We start from the raw sequence: 17,822 nt of genomic DNA on the forward strand, positions 1-17,822 counted from the left end.
ACAATACGTAACGTGCCCAATATGAGCCACAGGTCTGGTGGGATATCCATATATGAGAGTAGTTTCATTTCGGTTTGGATACAGATCTTCAAATGTCTTCCTTGCCATTGGCATTGACTGCTGGCTTGCTGGGTGGCACATAGAACCACCAGGCACACAGAAAGAATACCACGGATCCAAGCTTGCAAATCAACGCCAAAAGCCACATGTAGCTGTCGGAGAATAATAGTAGTGTATTATAGATACTCTATAGGTAATCCTTCAGCTTACCGGCTTATATAGAAATTATCGTAGACGAGACAGGCTCCTCCTCCCTGCTCGTCGCAGGACTCGTGCCACAAAATGCAGGACTCATCAATCAAAGCTCCGAATATAAGAGGAGCGGGTATAGTGCCCAGCAGCCGTACCTTGATCCACTGCAGACCCAGGGCAAAGGAACGCTGTTCGTCTTGAACGCATCTAAAGGGTGGAAAGCCAAATAATATGAGAATCCTTCGCAGGACATGTCTATAAGGAGATTACCTCAATGTGGCGGACAGAGCCGGCATCGTAGCGAGGAACGTGAAGATCATCAGGACGAAACAGAGGCCCACGAAGTACGGCAGACTCTGGCACGTGGAGTCGCACTTCAAGTTGGTGGCATCCGGATGTAGAGCGACGCCATCGTCCACCCATCCGACACTCTCGATGCAGCTGCAGTTGTGGTAGCGCTTCAGACTCTCCACATGCTCCTCCTGGCCACAGCCGGCGAAGCAGGGACTGTAGTACATGACGCCATTGGTGCCGCAAATGGGATCGTAGTTGGTGCGACTGCAGCCACAGTTCGCATTGCAGTTGGACACCAGCTCCGGTGGTCCGCTCCTGGCCTCGAGATTGTACGAGGTAGTGACGCCCGCAAACCTCGGATTGGGACAAGACACCAGGAAACAGAAGGTAAAAAATGCCGCCACCGTGGTGGCCATCAAACACATTTTGATGATGCCGCTGCAGGCGAGATTCCACTTCTTCACTAAATAGCCGCCCAGGAAGGTGCCACCGCCGCCAGCTGGCACCGTAATGAGTCCCATCACCAGAGCGGAAAGCATGGGCGAAATGCTGAACTGATTCTCGATTTGCTTGGGCAGAAAGGCGGCGAATCCGGCTATAACCAGACCCTCTGTAGCGCCGGCCAGGTTCAGGAAGAAGAATGTGGGATTCTTCAAGAGACTGAGTACCGCATGAGGCAGTTGCCCCAGTCGCCGCCGACCACCGGACAGGCCACAAGATCCATCTGATCCCTCCGATCCCTCTGATCCAATCTCCGCCACCGTTTTGGTTGCATGCGCCTCAGAGACCTTCTCCAACTGCAGTTTATCCGCTCCCGGCAGTGATTTCGGATAACCAAAGATGGGTATGGCTATAAGGAGGCACATTCCGGCGGCGAATATGAAGCCTAGCCACCAGGCACCAATCCAAACCTTGCTGTCGCTGGTCAGGCTCAACCTACGAGGAGATGGGAAATCGATTAGACTCTGTGCTGGAAAGGATTGGGGTTCCGTTCTCCTGCCCTGCTCGTGTAAATTAACTGAAATGGGAATTTATGTTTTCCACGGTAAACACGCAAAAAATCATAAACAAAATTTTACATGTTTTCCACATAATTTAAGGAGTTGCTGGAGGGGGACTCCCGAGTGATGGGAAGGAGGTGTAGCAGACATTATGACTTATGGCATCTCCTTGACAATAAGCCATGCGGCGACTCTTTGTATCCATGTGTATCCCTCTGCTTGGCTGCTTGTTGCTTTGGCTTCCATCCACCCCATCCTTCTCCCACCCCCTGTGCTGGTATCCCCATTCCGCTCCAGGGGATGAGGGGAAGTGGGATGTGAATCAAACAAATGCTCATTCGCACCTTATTTCCTTGTTGTCAGCACGAAATGTTGTTTTATTACTCTCTAGAGATATTTACCCGGCACAGTGCTTTGTGGCATTTGCCGTTGCCAGAGTAACAAATAAGCCCCGCAGTACCCAGCATACTCCTGTCTCTCCTGGGAGCAGCTTGGAGTCACCTGCCAGACCCCCACAAACACTCCTTCAGCTGCTACTGCTACTGCTACTAAGTCGCGCGATTAATAACAATCATTGCCAGCTTATCAGAGATGCACACTTACTGGACGGGGTCCACGGTCATCCAGTCCGTGTAGATGAGCAGCAATTGTCCGCCGAGTACGTAGCCAATGGCGGGTCCAACGGTGGCCATCGTATAGTAGATGCCTGTCAAAAAACATCGAGTTATAGCATCGGAAACTCTTCAATTAAACTTCAATTTGAAACGGTTCGAATTGTCATCGCATCTGGGTTGGATAGCAAACTCTCTCCCTTCCAGCTGGTCTTATCATCTGACTGCATCTTAATTTGCATGACAAAAGTCTTCAATTGCGACCTTCGTTTACAATACATTGAAATACAGTGCGTTTCGGGTATTTAAGGCGGTGGAATGTTTGCTCTGCTATAATTTCATCTTCCACGATAGTTTCTAAAAACTAAAGTCTAAATCTCTGACAAAGAGATTTATCTTATCTCGCATAAGCCAGTAAGAAATCGGAACATTTACAGAGTAAGTGACTATGTCTCCTGTAATCTGCTTATACTAGAACTATTACTAGGTGGTACATCTTTGAAACGCACCTTACTATCTTTCCTTTGAGGCTTACGCCTTCGAATATACTCTCAGTAAAGGAAAACGCCTCAGCCAAAGCGAATTTCAATTGTCTCAAAGCCAGACAGACAGACAGGACTACTCGTACTCGTACTGAAGCCGAGGCTGGACGGGTTTGATAATTTCACTGTCGTCTTTCGGATGCCACGATAAACTTAACTAAGAGGCAATAAATTTCCGCTGGCGTTCGTTTTCTTCCCAGGACTCGAGTCTAAGTCTGAACTGAGTCAGCAACAATCAGGAGCAGCCGTCGCCGTCGCCATCGCAGGCGGCTGCTCTTTAAAATTGGGTCAACAAGGGGAAGGATGGCTGGCACGGCACGAGACCTCTGTCACAGGATTGGGATCGAGATTTCCGGCGAGCTAGGAGCTGGGAACTGGGAACTGCGAACTGAGCCTGGGGCACAAACAGTAAATACTGTTTGCTTCCCTTTGTAACCGATGTCGCAAATAAAAATAAATATTCATGTGTGAGAGCAACTAGCAGATACTTTGGATACTCTGTTTGATACGTCCCTATAACCAAACCACCCCAGGAGTGCGATATCCGAAGAGTGTGGGTATTTGTGCATAGTACTTCATTTGTTGTGCGACTCCAGACAAAAGTAAAGTTTTTGCGCGTCTTATCAATGAAACGTTGCCGTCCCGTAGCCATTGCCGTTGCCGTTGCCTGCGAAACTTACCCAAGTAAACAGATGACATCTTCTTTGAGACATTCTCATCGATGTATGTGACGCCCAGTGTGAAGAGGGGTGCAGCACCGGCACCATGGAGCAGTTGAGCCCCAAAGAACAGCCACACGGTCCACGTTAAACTATCGTACTCCTCGCGCTCTCCATTCCCAGCATTTACCTCGCAGGAGTATTGCTGCAAGGATATCAGAGATTTAGTTGCCATGACAGCTAGTCGCATCTTCTACTGCACCATTGTCTGATTCAGATTCGGATTCGCATTGGGGTTGCTGCTGCTGCTGCTCCCCATCTCACAGACATTCGCCTCGGCAATGGTGGCCCGATAGGGACCCACCAGGAAGTTGGGCAGCAGGAAGATCAACGAACCAAGACCCATCACTATCAGTCCGATGGCAATGAAGCGCGGCTTGGAGGCACCCTTCCGTCCGCCATAGTATGTGACAGGCACCAGGCAGGCGAACGAGGCCAAGTCGTAGCCACTGGCCACCAGGCCCATCTGTCTCGAGCGCAATCCGAAGCGCCGCTCAATGGTCGAGATTGAGACGTTGATCAATCCGTTGACAATCAGACCTGAAAGAGAAAGTTTGGTCCGTCAATACAAGGATAGATTTCCGTTCGCTTTCATCCCCTGCTATCTATCATCTGGGGCAGGGATCATCCCCCAACTTTAGTGAGTGAAGAATATGATTTTATGACTCCAGAGAGGCAGCAGTTTAACAGATTGTAATACAATACAGAGCGCTACAGGATAGGACACGAGGGCGGAAGCCAGTGGTGTTTTGCCTGATGGAGGAGGTGTTACCGGGGGGCGGGTCATAAATTAAATATCTGTACGACAAATTGATTTTGAGCTTAGGCGCATTTTCTATCATAAATAAATATCTGTTAGTTCTGCGAACGCCTCTCCGCTCTCGACCCACTGCCATTGTATTGCTTAGAATATTATTTTTTTTGTGGCCCCCCCCCCCCCCCCCCCCCCCCCCCTCCGGAACAACAAATTCAATTTATTTTCCAATAATCGTCTCGTGTTTGAAAGAGGTCCGGTCCGGTCCTCCCGTGGTCATCTGCCGGATTTAAAGGTGTCCTAGGAGCGTGGCAGACGACGATGACACTTACGAGTCATTTACCCCACTAAGTGCAATCATTTAATATTTCACCAGGAAAACCCTGAGACTTTGAAGGGGAGACATGGGCGGGAGTCTCTGAAGTGCGTGTGTGACCTTTTGCTAAGGAAGTGAAGTGCCGACGGCTGCTATGGCTACGTGACAATCTCCTATTTTGCATGGACATCGATTGAAGTAAGTCCTTTTGCGGCCATGTGGAAATATTGATGAAAACTGTTTGTCTAATTAGCACATGATAGACTTTAAGATGCGAATATCCACATTAAGTATACAAAAAAAAGAAGAAAATGTATAGAAAATACGTGTGCTATCAAGAAAGCTTTCAATTTCATAGGTAATTATCAGAATCAGTTCGAGAATCAATTAAAGTTTAGATTATGTAATATGTTATCACCCATATAATCATATGTATCCGCAGGAATTTAAGTAAAGAAACTGATTCATTATCTTCTTTATGGACCAGTTTTGCCACAGGGTAAAATCTATAGTTGTTCCAAGAAAGGGTCCATAAATATTCCTATATTCGACTGTGCCTCTGACTACTTAAATAGGATCATCGTTTGGATCAAAACATTCGCATGCATGTGTTTCCACCTTGGGAGTGCAGTCACCAGAGTCGAGTCTCATTTCCATAGAAAGATACTCGGGTCGGGCTCTGTTCTGTTCTGCGGCATAAGCAACAACAATAAACCATTTGAACCATTTGATGCATGGCGAGCGAACGCGACAATCCAAAATTGTTGCGGATGATTTATGTTAATTCCGTGTCAACTGATTAATATTTTCGGTCACGTGCCGCCCGAAACCGTATCCGATCCATCCTGTGGGCAAGTTCAGCAAACATTGCAGGCGCGAGAGCAGCGGGTGGGCCAATGGAGGATGGATGGAGAACGTACTGGTACTGGGGTACGATGCTTCTATTTGACTCCCAAAAGCGAACCGGAAGCATTCCCACGTCGAGGGTCAGTGGGCAGCGCAATGTGCAACAGATGCCGGCAGCCCAGTCATGCAGCAGAGACTGCAAGAACCCAGTTTGCTTACAGCACACGGCCAAGACATAAATACGAGGGCAGGGCAAAATTCAACCAGAGATGTCCACGTGATGACCTCAAATCGAGATCCTATTGGAGAAAATCTATCATCTATATTAACTATCAATATGGAATGAGATGTAGAATTCAAAAGGAGTTCAACATAAATGTAAGTATTTAAAAAAAGCTATCAGATTGGAAAAAAGCATAATTATAAAAATAGTAGAATAGCTTAGATTTATATTGAAATTGAAATTTGTGCGAAGATACATAAAACTATTGATATGAAAAACCATTTTAGGATGTGTCAAAGTCAAATGCGACTTTAATAAAAACGAGGGGGAACGTTGTGAGTTGCTTCGGAGACCGCAACTCTACGGTTATACCCGGTACTAAGTCAGTATGGCTTTCCTCCTTTGAGATATACGTTTTATAGTGAGATCTAACAGGAGTGCGGATACTAAATTTGGTTACTCTAGCTTTAATAGTCTCTGAGATTTGTGAATATGCCCAGATTTGCATTCTTTGCGGGGGCGGAAGGGGGTGTGGCGAAATTTTGAAACAAACTCGTCTCGGTCCGATATATTAGGAGTGTGGATACCAAATTTGGTTGCACTAGCTTTTATAGTCTCTGAGATCTAGGCGTTAATGTTTTACTCTAAGCAAAGCCGCCTATGCTACGTGTGTGTTAGAGAGAGACAGGGCGAGAAAAAATGAAATTGTTTTCTTGATGCTGGCTATAATAATAATACGATCCAATTCAGATTCCGCAGTCTAAAAGATATGGTCATTCTCTACGATTCTGCGTTTTTGGTTTTCTCGTATCTTTAAAATTGTGGATGCCACAGATTTTCGCCCTTTGTGGGGGCGGAAGTGGGCGGGGCAAAGTTTTGAAATATTTTTGTAGCAGTGACATATCACAGAAGTCTGGATCCAAAACATCGTTGCTCTAGCTCTTATAGTCTTTGAGCATTAGGCGCTGAAGGGGACGGACAGACGGACAGACGGACGGACGGACAGACAGACAGGGCTCAATCGACTCGGCTATTGATGCTGATCAAGAATATATATACTTTATGGGGTCGGAAACGATTCCTTCTGGACGTTACACACATACACTTTTACCACAAATCTAATATACCCCAATACTCATTTTGAGTATCGGGTATAAAAATAATACGAATAGAAATAATGATAACTAAACATTTTAAAATATTATAATACGTGTATAACCTTGTACATATATCAATACAATTCTAATTATTGTCGTATCGGGCAATAAATCATGATTTCCTGTATGTGTACAAATTAAACAACTGCGGTAGCGGATTGTGTTTTTAAAAAGTTTTTATTTTACTTCGAACTTCACTGATATAGATTTAAGTAGAGGGTCACAAAGGAATTCCGGGCCAAGGGATTGCGCGATCTTAATATTTAGCTAGACTTTGCGGTGTCGCTGCTGGATCAAGACTGATTTGAACTTTCTGATCTTTGCATCGTTGATCCCTTTCGGGAATCGTTTTTCTATAAACATTTCAATTGATTTCGCCATCCCGAGTATTAGATTTCGTCATCCAAAGAGAGAACTGTAAAAGGCCTAAAGTGCAGGATCTGCAGAAAGCCGGGAGTGAGATTGTTTATGAGAAGCCGGGTGTGGGCAAACATTGGTTTTCCATTTAGGCGAGTGTCAAAGAATGGGATTGCGGCGGGGGCGCTTGAGATTGTACATCTTAGAAATCAATTAGGCGGAGGCCCAAGATTGAAATTGTTTTCGTTTTGGAAAACCAAAGATTGTTTACAACTCGTATAAGAGCTCAATGGAATTGGGTACGTTAACTCCCCCCATTCTTAAATGTTTCGTCCCGATACATTTTGAAGTTCTGATAGAGCTCTAATTTCTTCTGACAGTATTTGAATGTTGCTTTCCACTATTTCTTCTGACGGTATTCTTATTGATTTAATAAGTACAAATTTGGTTAATTTATAGCAGAAGTAAAATAACATTAACAATATCAAAATGATTAAAAATAATGTTGTTAATGGTAAGGCCGTATTACCTAATGTTATAAGGGGATTTAAAATATTAACATTATCAAAAGAAAATTGCTTATCATTTGATTGTATATAATCAACTAATTCAAAATCGCTATATCTATGATGCGATATATATTTTAGAATTTTACCCTTATCATTTATGTGGCTTATATTATTTATTACAATTGTGTTGTTGAATATAAGGAGATACGATCCTAACAAAGTAGTATTGTCTACGATATTTTTGCCTGAAACTAATATGGCACCATCCTGAATGATGTCTATTTCTTTGTTTTTTTTCCCTTTTTTTAGTGCAGTTGGCTTTAAAGCCATTAAGTAAATTGGTGAAACAGGTACTCTTTAAATTTATTTGTGCGTAATTGTTAAAAGTTTCACTTTTAAAATTATTCATTAAATAGTATTTCTCCTTACATTCACAAACTTTTTCACTTATAACTAACATTCCATCATTTTGTGAGATGGCTCTTGCATGGTAAAACTTGCAAATATCTTTAATTTGAGGATATTTTATGTAAATGATTATTAAATCTGCATTTCGAATTATTTTAACCGTTGCAATGTCCAACAGATCAGACAGTTCAACATTATGTTTTTCATGCTTATAAATGTCCTCTATTTCGTTTTTATTTAAAATTTTTGTATTGAAAATGTTTACTTTTAAGAGGGTTATGGTATCAACTAAATTTAGTAGGTCAAAAGTTATTAATTTTAAACGATGCTTTCTCAGTATCGTTTCTTCATTGAAGATGACATTCTTTAATGAATTTGATAGCAATTCAATTTCTTTGAAAAATTTGGAATTTATTACAAATTGTTTATTATTATTTTCAGTTAATTCATTTACTTTATTTTGTATTTTCAAAAAGTCGTCATGATCAGGGCTGCCTGCTATCCATTTCCAAATGGTACCTAATTCATTTATTCCCCTTTCTTTCCGTTTTGGAACTAATTCTGAAATCATTAATTTTAATAGACTTAAGTCCATTGATATTTCCCACTCATCGTCTGAATTAATTGATTTGTTGACATATTTGGATTCTTTATCAATTATCTCTCTATAAAAACTCAAATTAGTAATATGGAAAAGTTCAGCGTATGTTTCATAAGTGTAAACGTCTCTGTCGTCTTTGAGCAATAGATAGTCACTATGCGTATAGTCAATTACTTCCGCAGTCGTCAATATAACAAAAGTCAGTATTAGTATATTCGCATACATTTTCTGGAAAAAATATTTAATATTTGATGTTATCTTTATGTATAATTCTGTTTCTATTGTTGATTATAATTTTATTCGGTCGATTTTCCTTAACTACCTGCTTTTTGTATCGGGATTGAAGTTTATTTCTTTCCCCGAATTTCTTTTCATAGACTACTTCTCCTATTTTATAATCTTTTTCTCTTCTATCTTTGTTATGTATCTTAAGCATTTTGGTCTGAGCTTCCTTAAGTAATATTGGATTATGTTTGTGTTCTATTTTGTTATACAATATGTCATATGGCATTTGATTGGTCGTTGAATGTATCGTCAGGTTATATTTCAGTGCCGCCCTTATTATTATTTCTGAATAATCTGTTAGATTTAGTTCATCCTTGATGCACCGCGCTATTTCTGTTAGTGTGGAATGTACCCTTTCTACCTGACCATTTGAGGTGCTGTGTCTGGGATCAGCATAATAAATAGTTAAGTTACTTCTTTGTATGAATGATCTAAATTGTGCTGAAGTAAAGCTTGGTTCGTTGTCAGTCATTAATGATGTTGCTAACGGAAAGTGTTGTAAAATTTCCATTACCTTATTTTCAATGTTTAATTTACTTTGAATTTCCTTGACCACCAAGTATTTGGAATAAGAATCTATACAAGTTATGAATGTTAGGTTTTGGGCATAGTATATGTCTAAGTGTAATTGATCTCCTTCTTTTGCTGGAATGGGAGCTTCCCCAATTGGAATTTTTACAGGGTGTCTCCGATATTTGTTTTTGTTACAGATCTCACAATTTTTTATATATTCTTTTAATTTTTTGTGCAGGTTTGGCCAATAATACAGCTTAGTTATTTGTTTGTAATTTTCGTCTAGTCCTCTATGGGCTCTGCAATGTGTTTCTTTTATAATTATAGCTTTATCTTCTGAATTTACTACATCTTGGAGGAACTTTCTTGTGAAGAGAAATTTATTTATGAAGTTTTCCTTTAGCTTATTTTGGATAAGGTATAAATCTTCTAAAGTGCAGTGTATTCCTGTGGTTAAGTGAGGCTGAATAAATTCTTTTAAAATGATTAGCAGATTGTCAACCGTATCAAATTCAATAATATGTCGGGTATTTTCATAAACTCTTACTAACTCATGAACTGTGAATCTCCCTTGCGCTAATAGTAGCTGCTGTTTAAATTGGTTTAGAGGCTTGCTAGTCTCTTGAATGACGTTTTCGAAACTACTCTCTGCTGAATGCTGAGTATTTATGTCTGATTCTGATTCTGTCTGGTCGACATCACTATCTGTCATATGATTTATTTTAATCCGAGATAACGCGTCCGCTACTACGTTAGTTGAGCCTGGCTTATAAATGATTTTTGGTGTGAAACTTTCTATGAAGTAATACCAACGTTTCATTTCAACATTTGGATTTTTTTGCGACATTGCAAAGGACAAAGGTTGGTGATCTGTATGTATTTCAATTCCACTCACTCCGTATAAATAATTTCGCAAATTTTTTAATGCCCATACAATAGCTAATAATTCTTTTTTATTAGTAGCATATAATTGCTCGGTTTTACTTAAAGTTTTAGAAATAAATGTTATGGGATTCCCATCTTGCGACAAAACTGCACCTATTGCTATGTCCGATGCATCTGTGGTTAATGTGAATTTTTTATTGTAATCTGGTTGTACTAATTCAATATGTGCTATTAAACTGTCCTTTAAATTATTAAATGCTCCAATTGCTGGTTCATCCAGCTGTATTAATGCTTTCTTGGATGCCCTTCGTGAAACTTTCCCATTTACTCCGCTCAGATATTTTGTTAAAGGTTTGGCAATTGTGGCATAATTTCGGACAAATTTTCTGTAATACCCTGTTAGTCCTAAGAAGCTACGTAGCTCTCTGATATTTTTAGGAATTGGATAGTTTTGTATTGTGGAGATTTTGTCTGGATCTGTTTTAATGATATTTTGGGAAACAATGTATCCCAGAAATTTGGTTTCCAATTGAAAGAATTTAGACTTTTCAAGTGAAATTTTCATGTTAGCGTTTTGCAATATCTGAATTATATGAATTAGATCTTTATAATGTTGTTCTATAGTTTTTGAAAATATTATTATATCGTCCATATAAACGTGACAAGTTTTCCCAACTTGTTCTCTAAGTATATCGTCCATTGCCCTTTGGAAAATTCTGGGAGCGTTCGTCAATCCCATAGGCATTCTTAGAAATTCATATTTGCCGTTATTTATGGAAAAAGATGTTTTTTCAATATCTGATTCCCTCATTAAAATCTGATAGAAACCTGACTCTAAGTCAATGGCCGAGAAATATTTCGCTTTACCTAAATTGGCAAGGATTACTGAAGGATCTTGCATAGGGTATCTATCCGGTATAGTGTTTTCATTAAGTTTCTTAAAGTCTATTACTAATCTATGCTTAGGAGTTCCGTCCTCATTTACTCCCTTCTTTGGTACTACTATTACCGGTGAATTATATGGGCTTTTACTAGGTCTGATTATACCTTCATCTAACATTTTACTTATTTCGTTATTAACGAAATCGTTAACCGAATAAGCGTATGGATACTGCTTGCCATATACCGGTCTATCGTGTTCAGTGTTAATCTCTCCTTTTATATCCGTTCTGAACGGTAACTGTAAATTTATATTGGCATGGTCTTCTTCGATGATAGATACCATTTTCTCTCTGAGATTTTCTAAATTGTCCTCTTTGTAGGTTATTGTGTTATACAATTTCATTTTTTTCAATTCAGAATTTGCATAATTTTGAATGTCGGATATTTCTACGACGGCGCGTTCAGGATTTTTGCATCCCAAACTTTTAAATTGTTTATTGTCGGATAATTCAACGACGGCGTGTTCAGGATTCTTTAATCCCAAACTATTCGAACTTTTAGTGTCGGATAATTCAACGACGGCGTGCTCAGGATATTTTAATCCCAAACTATTAAAACTTTGGATGTCGGATAATTCAACGACGGCGGGCTCAGGATATTTGAATCCCAAACTATTGACGGATAATTCTTCGTCGGCGTGCTCAGGATTTTTTGATCCCAAGCTATATAAACTTCCTTCTACCTTTACTGAATCGCTTTTCATTTCTTTTTCTTCTTCAAAATATTTTTTTATTATATATTCCTTCAACGGAAGGATGGTTTTTCCTTCTATAAAGGTTAATTTGTTTAAAGAAAGGACCTCGTCATATATTAGTTTCTCCTCATTGTCTTTATAACTTAAAGTCCCCTTTCCTGTATCAATAACCGCTCCGATTTTCTTTAATAGGTTAAATCCTATTAGTAAATCTGCCTCCATTCCATCTATTTCATAAAACACTTGCTTTGTGTTGAAAATTGTTATATTATGGAAATATTTAATTATTGAAAACCCATTCACTGTAGCAACTTTCTTATAGATTGGTAATTCATTTTTATTGTCGTAAATTCCTTTTTTTATATAACAGGAAGTTGCTCCCGTATCTATCAAAACTTTTAATTCTCTGTTTATTTTTTTGTCTACTCTTTTTAGGTAGGGCAGACCTACTTCGGGGGCTGATCTAAAAAATGATCCTCCTCAATGTTATTTATCCTCATTGCTTTATTAGCCGGTTGTTCCGACATTTCGTTTAGTTTTCGTTTCTGCGCTGGATTGTCGTTAGACTGATTATTCGGGACTACGTTTGCCCTAAAATGCTGGGCTTGGCTATAATTGTTATTATTTCTCCTAAAATAACCGTTAGTATTCTCCCGATAATTTCTATTGTTATTATTTCCCCTGAATTGATTGCTGTTCTGTCGGTTCCGGATTTGTATAGATTCGTCTACCTCCATTGGTTCTGGGGCCTGATTTTGTTGTCTATTACCCAAGAAATAGGGTTGTCCCCAAGACATGTTATTCCTCTGCAAATCCCTTTTTTGGTCGAATGGTGAACTGTTAGTCCTAGGTTGTCGTTGGTTGAATCTTAAGGTATTAAAATTATTATTCCCTGAATTTCTGGGACCGCTGAATTGGTAGGCAAATTGGGCCCGAATGTTATTAGATTGCAATTCCTGTACCTTTGCTAAGGCATTCGGTAAATCTGGGGGATTCAATGAAAATAGGATTTCAGCAATGCCGCCGTTTAGGCCAGTGACAAAAATGCGTAAGGCATTGTCTCTAATTTTTTTATTTGATTCCTTGGTGATCTCACTGTCCTTTCCGTGAGTCATTATTGTCTTATTTATTAACAAGGTCATTTTCTTGTTAACCTCGTTATAGAAATCTATAATTGAAAGGTTCCCTTGTCGGAGAACGCTTAATTCCTGTTCTATTATGTAAATAGGTCTCTTGTCACTGTAAACAAAGTCAAGCCGTGAAAGTATGGCATCAAAATTTAGAACTGTCCCGTGGTTGGTCAGTGCGTCATGTGCTGGTCCTGTTATTTTGTTTCTCAAAATTGTTAATGCAATATAATATTGCTTACTTCCTTTCTTATATAACTTCACTGCAGTTTCTGCAGCTTCCCTCCATCCTACATATTGGTTTAATCCACCATTAAAAATTGGTAGGGATTCTATTACCTTCAATGTGGTGTCGTCTCTTATTGTCTCGTCTATTGTTTCTGCCTGATAATCCGATACCTGATCGGATTTAGTTTCTATTTGTTGTTTTAAATTTACAATTTGCTCTTGTACTTGTGAAATTTGAAGTGCTATCAATTGTTTGACCAGATCTGCTGTGAGATCGGTCCTTGCTTGAGAGTTAATCATTTTTAGTTTTTCAAAATCTAAAGTTAGCTGATCCACTTTTAATTTTTCTTATATGTTAGTTTTTATAATCTTATATATCCTAATTGAACTTATATATTTATTAATACAACTCTTGCTCACGAAATATCCGGTAGGGGTCGTCCTTCTTAGTTTGGCAGATCTTCGAACGGGTCTTCCTTCTTAAATTTCTTTGCTCAGCTGGGTCTTCTGGGGGTCTTCCTTCTTTGGCTTCGCTGATCGTTTCACTTTCTTTGTATTTTGGTTTTGTCGGTTTTGTTGGTTTTGTTTTTTTAAAAACTTTGGGTTTCTTTGGTTTTTTTTGTATTTACGAATTGCCTTGATTAGCTTTTTGTTTTATTTGTATTTTGCGTTGTATTTGTATTTGTATTTGTATTTGTATTTGTATTTGTATTTGTATTTGTTTTTGCACACCCTAAGCTCCGGTTTGTTTCCTTTTTATCTCACTTTTTTTTATCTATATCACACAGTCACTCCGCGTTTTTAATTTTGAAGGATTTATTCCATTAATTAATTGTCCTTCGGGTTTCGGCACGACGCAACACTTTTATCATTCGGTGCTTTTTAGACAACGTCGCCCCACGTTGGGCGCCAATTAAACAACTGCGGTAGCGGATTGTGTTTTTAAAAAGTTTTTATTTTACTTCGAACTTCACTGATATAGATTTAAGTAGAGGGTCACAAAGGAATTCCGGGCCAAGGGATTGCGCGATCTTAATATTTAGCTAGACTTTGCGGTGTCGCTGCTGGATCAAGACTGATTTGAACTTTCTGATCTTTGCATCGTTGATCCCTTTCGGGAATCGTTTTTCTATAAACATTTCAATTGATTTCGCCATCCCGAGTATTAGATTTCGTCATCCAAAGAGAGAACTGTAAAAGGCCTAAAGTGCAGGATCTGCAGAAAGCCGGGAGTGAGATTGTTTATGAGAAGCCGGGTGTGGGCAAACATTGGTTTTCCATTTAGGCGAGTGTCAAAGAATGGGATTGCGGCGGGGGCGCTTGAGATTGTACATCTTAGAAATCAATTAGGCGGAGGCCCAAGATTGAAATTGTTTTCGTTTTGGAAAACCAAAGATTGTTTACAACTCGTATAAGAGCTCAATGGAATTGGGTACGTTAACTTACATATGTATGTGCATATATTGAGCATACGAAATAATTTTAGCTCCCGCTCACGCGCTCATCTCCGAGTGTCCTTTTGGCAAGCATCCAAAAATTGCCAAACTGGCCTCCATCCAGCGAATGCACTTTTGCAAATTTCATCTCATCTAATCCCTGGAACATAGCCTAATCCCTCGAAACAGGCATAAACGTGTCGACAGTTTCGGGGAAATTGGCGAATTTTAATTAACCGCGTGAACCCGTAAGGAGTGGAACCCGAACTCGAAGCTAAAGCTACCCGTAGCCATGGACACCACGGTCTCCGTTCAGTGGAGGAGGATGGGCTATGGGTTGGGTTGGGTAAACAGCGATTAACATTGTTTTGATTTATGCCGCTTCCCCCCAGCAGCATCACTGGACTCACGCCCATGCCCCATCCCACCAATAATGCCTATGACAACGTCAAGAGATACCATCCCACTCCGACACCTTGGTTCCTTGTGGAGAACCATTTACACTTCACCGGGCCTTTCAAACTATTCAAAGTGAGTGGATTTTTTGAGGTTAATGCATCCTCGGGCTAGAAAAGCCAACTCCCTCGACTGCTCCAGGCTGATATTAATTTTTAATTTGCGTCTATTCATTGCAACTTCAACCTGCTTCTGGCCCCATCTCCAGCTCCAGCTCCAGCAACAGCTCCAACCTCAAACCCTTTTGGGCGAAGCGAACACTCTTATCTGTTGCACACAGACTTGGGCCGGGTCTCAGGATTTGCTCAGGATGCTAATGAAGCGATGCGGATGTGCATGGCATTGTCTTTCGGAGTACAGGGCCAGGCGTACAGACTCCTGGTTCAAAGTTTGCCCAGCTCTTTCCAGGAAAGTTTTCTTTATTTGTGTAATAATCCAAAGAAATATGCTCGCTGGCTACAATGTACGAGTATTTAAGGGGGCATAGGAATTAACTCAGAATGGGGTATATCCTATAAATATTATTTCATTAAAATTTAAATTTCCAAAGCATACAAATACATATATCTTAATCCGGTTGGTGGTTAATTTTTTTGGATGCTTCAAGTGTAACCTTCACTGCGTTCCACAAAAACTGAATAAATAAAATACTGCGTGGGTCGAAAATTCGCGCGAGACGAGCCATTTAAACGAATTAAGTGGCGAGCCCCCACAAGAAACGATTCTCTGGATTCTCTGGACTGGTCTGGATCCAGTGGCCGACTCACCTTGCAACGCACCGCCCCAGCAGAGCCAGAAGAGCGCCCACTTGGCGGTGCAGAAACGTTGCAGCCACTGCGGTTGAAAGCTGCACCAGCCAAAGCGCTGGTCCACCAGTAATGCCGCATCCGTATCCGTGTCCTGGTCTGCCCCAGAAGCACTGCCCACCCGGCTGGAGCGGGCACTATTATTGTTGTTCACATTGGCACACTTGGGATTGACGGTGGACTCCAGTGCCCCAGGAGTAGCAGCAGCAGCAGCTGCATCCGCATCCGCATTAGTAGCCACAGTTGCCATCGTTTCACTTTCCCCTTCACTCAATGTCCCAACGAGAGAGAATATTTGCGACTGCGATCCGCACCGAACGACACTCGAAGTGGAACTGAACGCAGATATTCCATCTGCCACAGAATGAAGCTCGGCCTCACGCCCCCAGCCTGACTTCTGTGTGCGTGTGCGGGGCCCAACAGCGAAGGACTTGCCACAAACAGAGCTCTGTTAAGAAGCCACCCCCACTGTGGCAGCAGCCACCCACACCAACAGCGCATTTACAGCGCGACACATTCATGAATGAAATTTGTACGCTTCCTTGCCACACACACACCCACCCACTGGTGCCTCCTTCCACCTGTCATCTGTGCAACATATGTATGTGCATAACATATCCCTTGGTCTTGGGCTCATATCAACAGATGTCATAACGTTTTCATATAGTTTTCGGAAGAGCAGTGAATAAGTAGAAGTAGTGTTTTCCAGAGATAGTCCGCCAGAAGATAGATAATCCTTACAAAAAATATTTTATATTTTCATTACAACTTTCAAAAGTTTATTCAGTAAATTTTTCGGTTTAGTAGGTCTGTTTTTTTTTCTTTACTAATTTATAAACTTAGATTATGAAAATACGTTTAATTTGCCAATGCAACAAAAAATCATAGGTACAGAATATGAATTCACTGTTCAAAGTACCGAAAGTGTTGATCAATCAAACATTTAAATGAGTTTAAGTTTCGATTGCCGAATTTAGGAGGGGTTTCCTGTCTAGCAATAAGGCCTGAAAGCACCAAAAATCGTTCCATCTTTTCTTTTCATTGGTTTTCCGTTGTTTTCTTTTGTAAATTAAGTACGATACAATGATCAAATGTTTAAGTAAGGAGAAGAAAATGTTTCGATTGGTGCATTTTGGAAAATAGTATTTGAATAAAAACTTGCTCGCTTTTGCCTACTTAATGTATAGAGATATACATACATATACATCTATATAATATAGTTACATTTATAGTTTTAAACAATAATATGATCGGTAAACAAAAACAAAAATCATTAACAAAGAGCAAAAAAAAATTAAAAGGAAACAAAAAATATTTAAAATGAACTCAAGGTTTTGGGTGTAGCTCCCCGTCTAGAGGCTTTCTCCTGCCACATTCTATAATAGAGAGAGTACACGAGTACACACACACGGTATTTACAAGATCTGGGCGTTGAATCGAAATATGTTTACATTTCTATATAAATATTATATGTGGTGTGGGTCAAAATAGGGTTTGGGTTCGGGTTTGGGTTTGTGTCGCCTCATCGAGTGCTGGCATTGCTGAAAAGTTGCATTCCTCAAATAGTGTTTCTGCTGTTCAGGGTATATGTTTCAGAGATGCTGGGTCTTAGCTGGGGTATTGGGTTTGTTTGAGTAAGCTTACTTAAAGCAAAAGTGTTTCCGTTTCCGTACACCATGTACTTAACTCGTATGTTTTGGTTATATGTAAGATACACGTACTACAGTGAACGCTTTGGGCACTACGACAAATATCACATAATGAGATCAATTGGATTTATTTTGGGTGCTTGTTTTGTTTTGTTTTGTTTCGTATCGTATCGTTTGTTTTGTTTAGTTTTCGCGTGCGCTTCCATTTCCG

At 40.3% G+C, this 17,822-nt stretch overlaps 1 protein-coding gene across 1 annotated transcript; it reads right to left on the minus strand.

Annotated features, from left to right (window-relative positions):
* Positions 1-88: 88 nt before the first annotated feature.
* Positions 89-16,212, minus strand: LOC113565615 (solute carrier organic anion transporter family member 4A1-like). Its single transcript, XM_026988075.1, has 7 exons — positions 15,924-16,212; positions 3,622-3,959; positions 3,381-3,564; positions 2,151-2,253; positions 523-1,482; positions 271-459; positions 89-212 (listed from the first exon to the last, which is right to left on the minus strand). The coding sequence occupies exons 1-7, from the start codon at positions 16,210-16,212 to the stop codon at positions 89-91; spliced, it is 2,187 nt and encodes a 728-aa protein (XP_026843876.1).
* Between the last annotated feature and the right edge of the window lie 1,610 nt (positions 16,213-17,822).

This window comes from Drosophila persimilis, unplaced genomic scaffold (assembly GCF_003286085.1).
Source record: "Drosophila persimilis strain 14011-0111.01,24,50 unplaced genomic scaffold, DperRS2 tig00000137-arrow-arrow-pilon, whole genome shotgun sequence".
In the NCBI taxonomy this organism is placed as follows: domain Eukaryota; kingdom Metazoa; phylum Arthropoda; class Insecta; order Diptera; family Drosophilidae; genus Drosophila; species Drosophila persimilis.

Coding starts and splice junctions, on each gene's coding strand:
- LOC113565615 (XM_026988075.1), bottom strand. CDS start 16,212: ATGGCAACTGTGGCTACTAATGCGGATGCGGATGCAGCTGCTGCTGCT. Junction 3,565..3,621: donor CGAATCTGAATCAGACAATG/GTGCAGTAGAAG, acceptor ATATCCTTGCAG/CAATACTCCTGCGAGGTAAA. Junction 2,254..3,380: donor GATGTCATCTGTTTACTTGG/GTAAGTTTCGCA, acceptor GTTTTTTGACAG/GCATCTACTATACGATGGCC.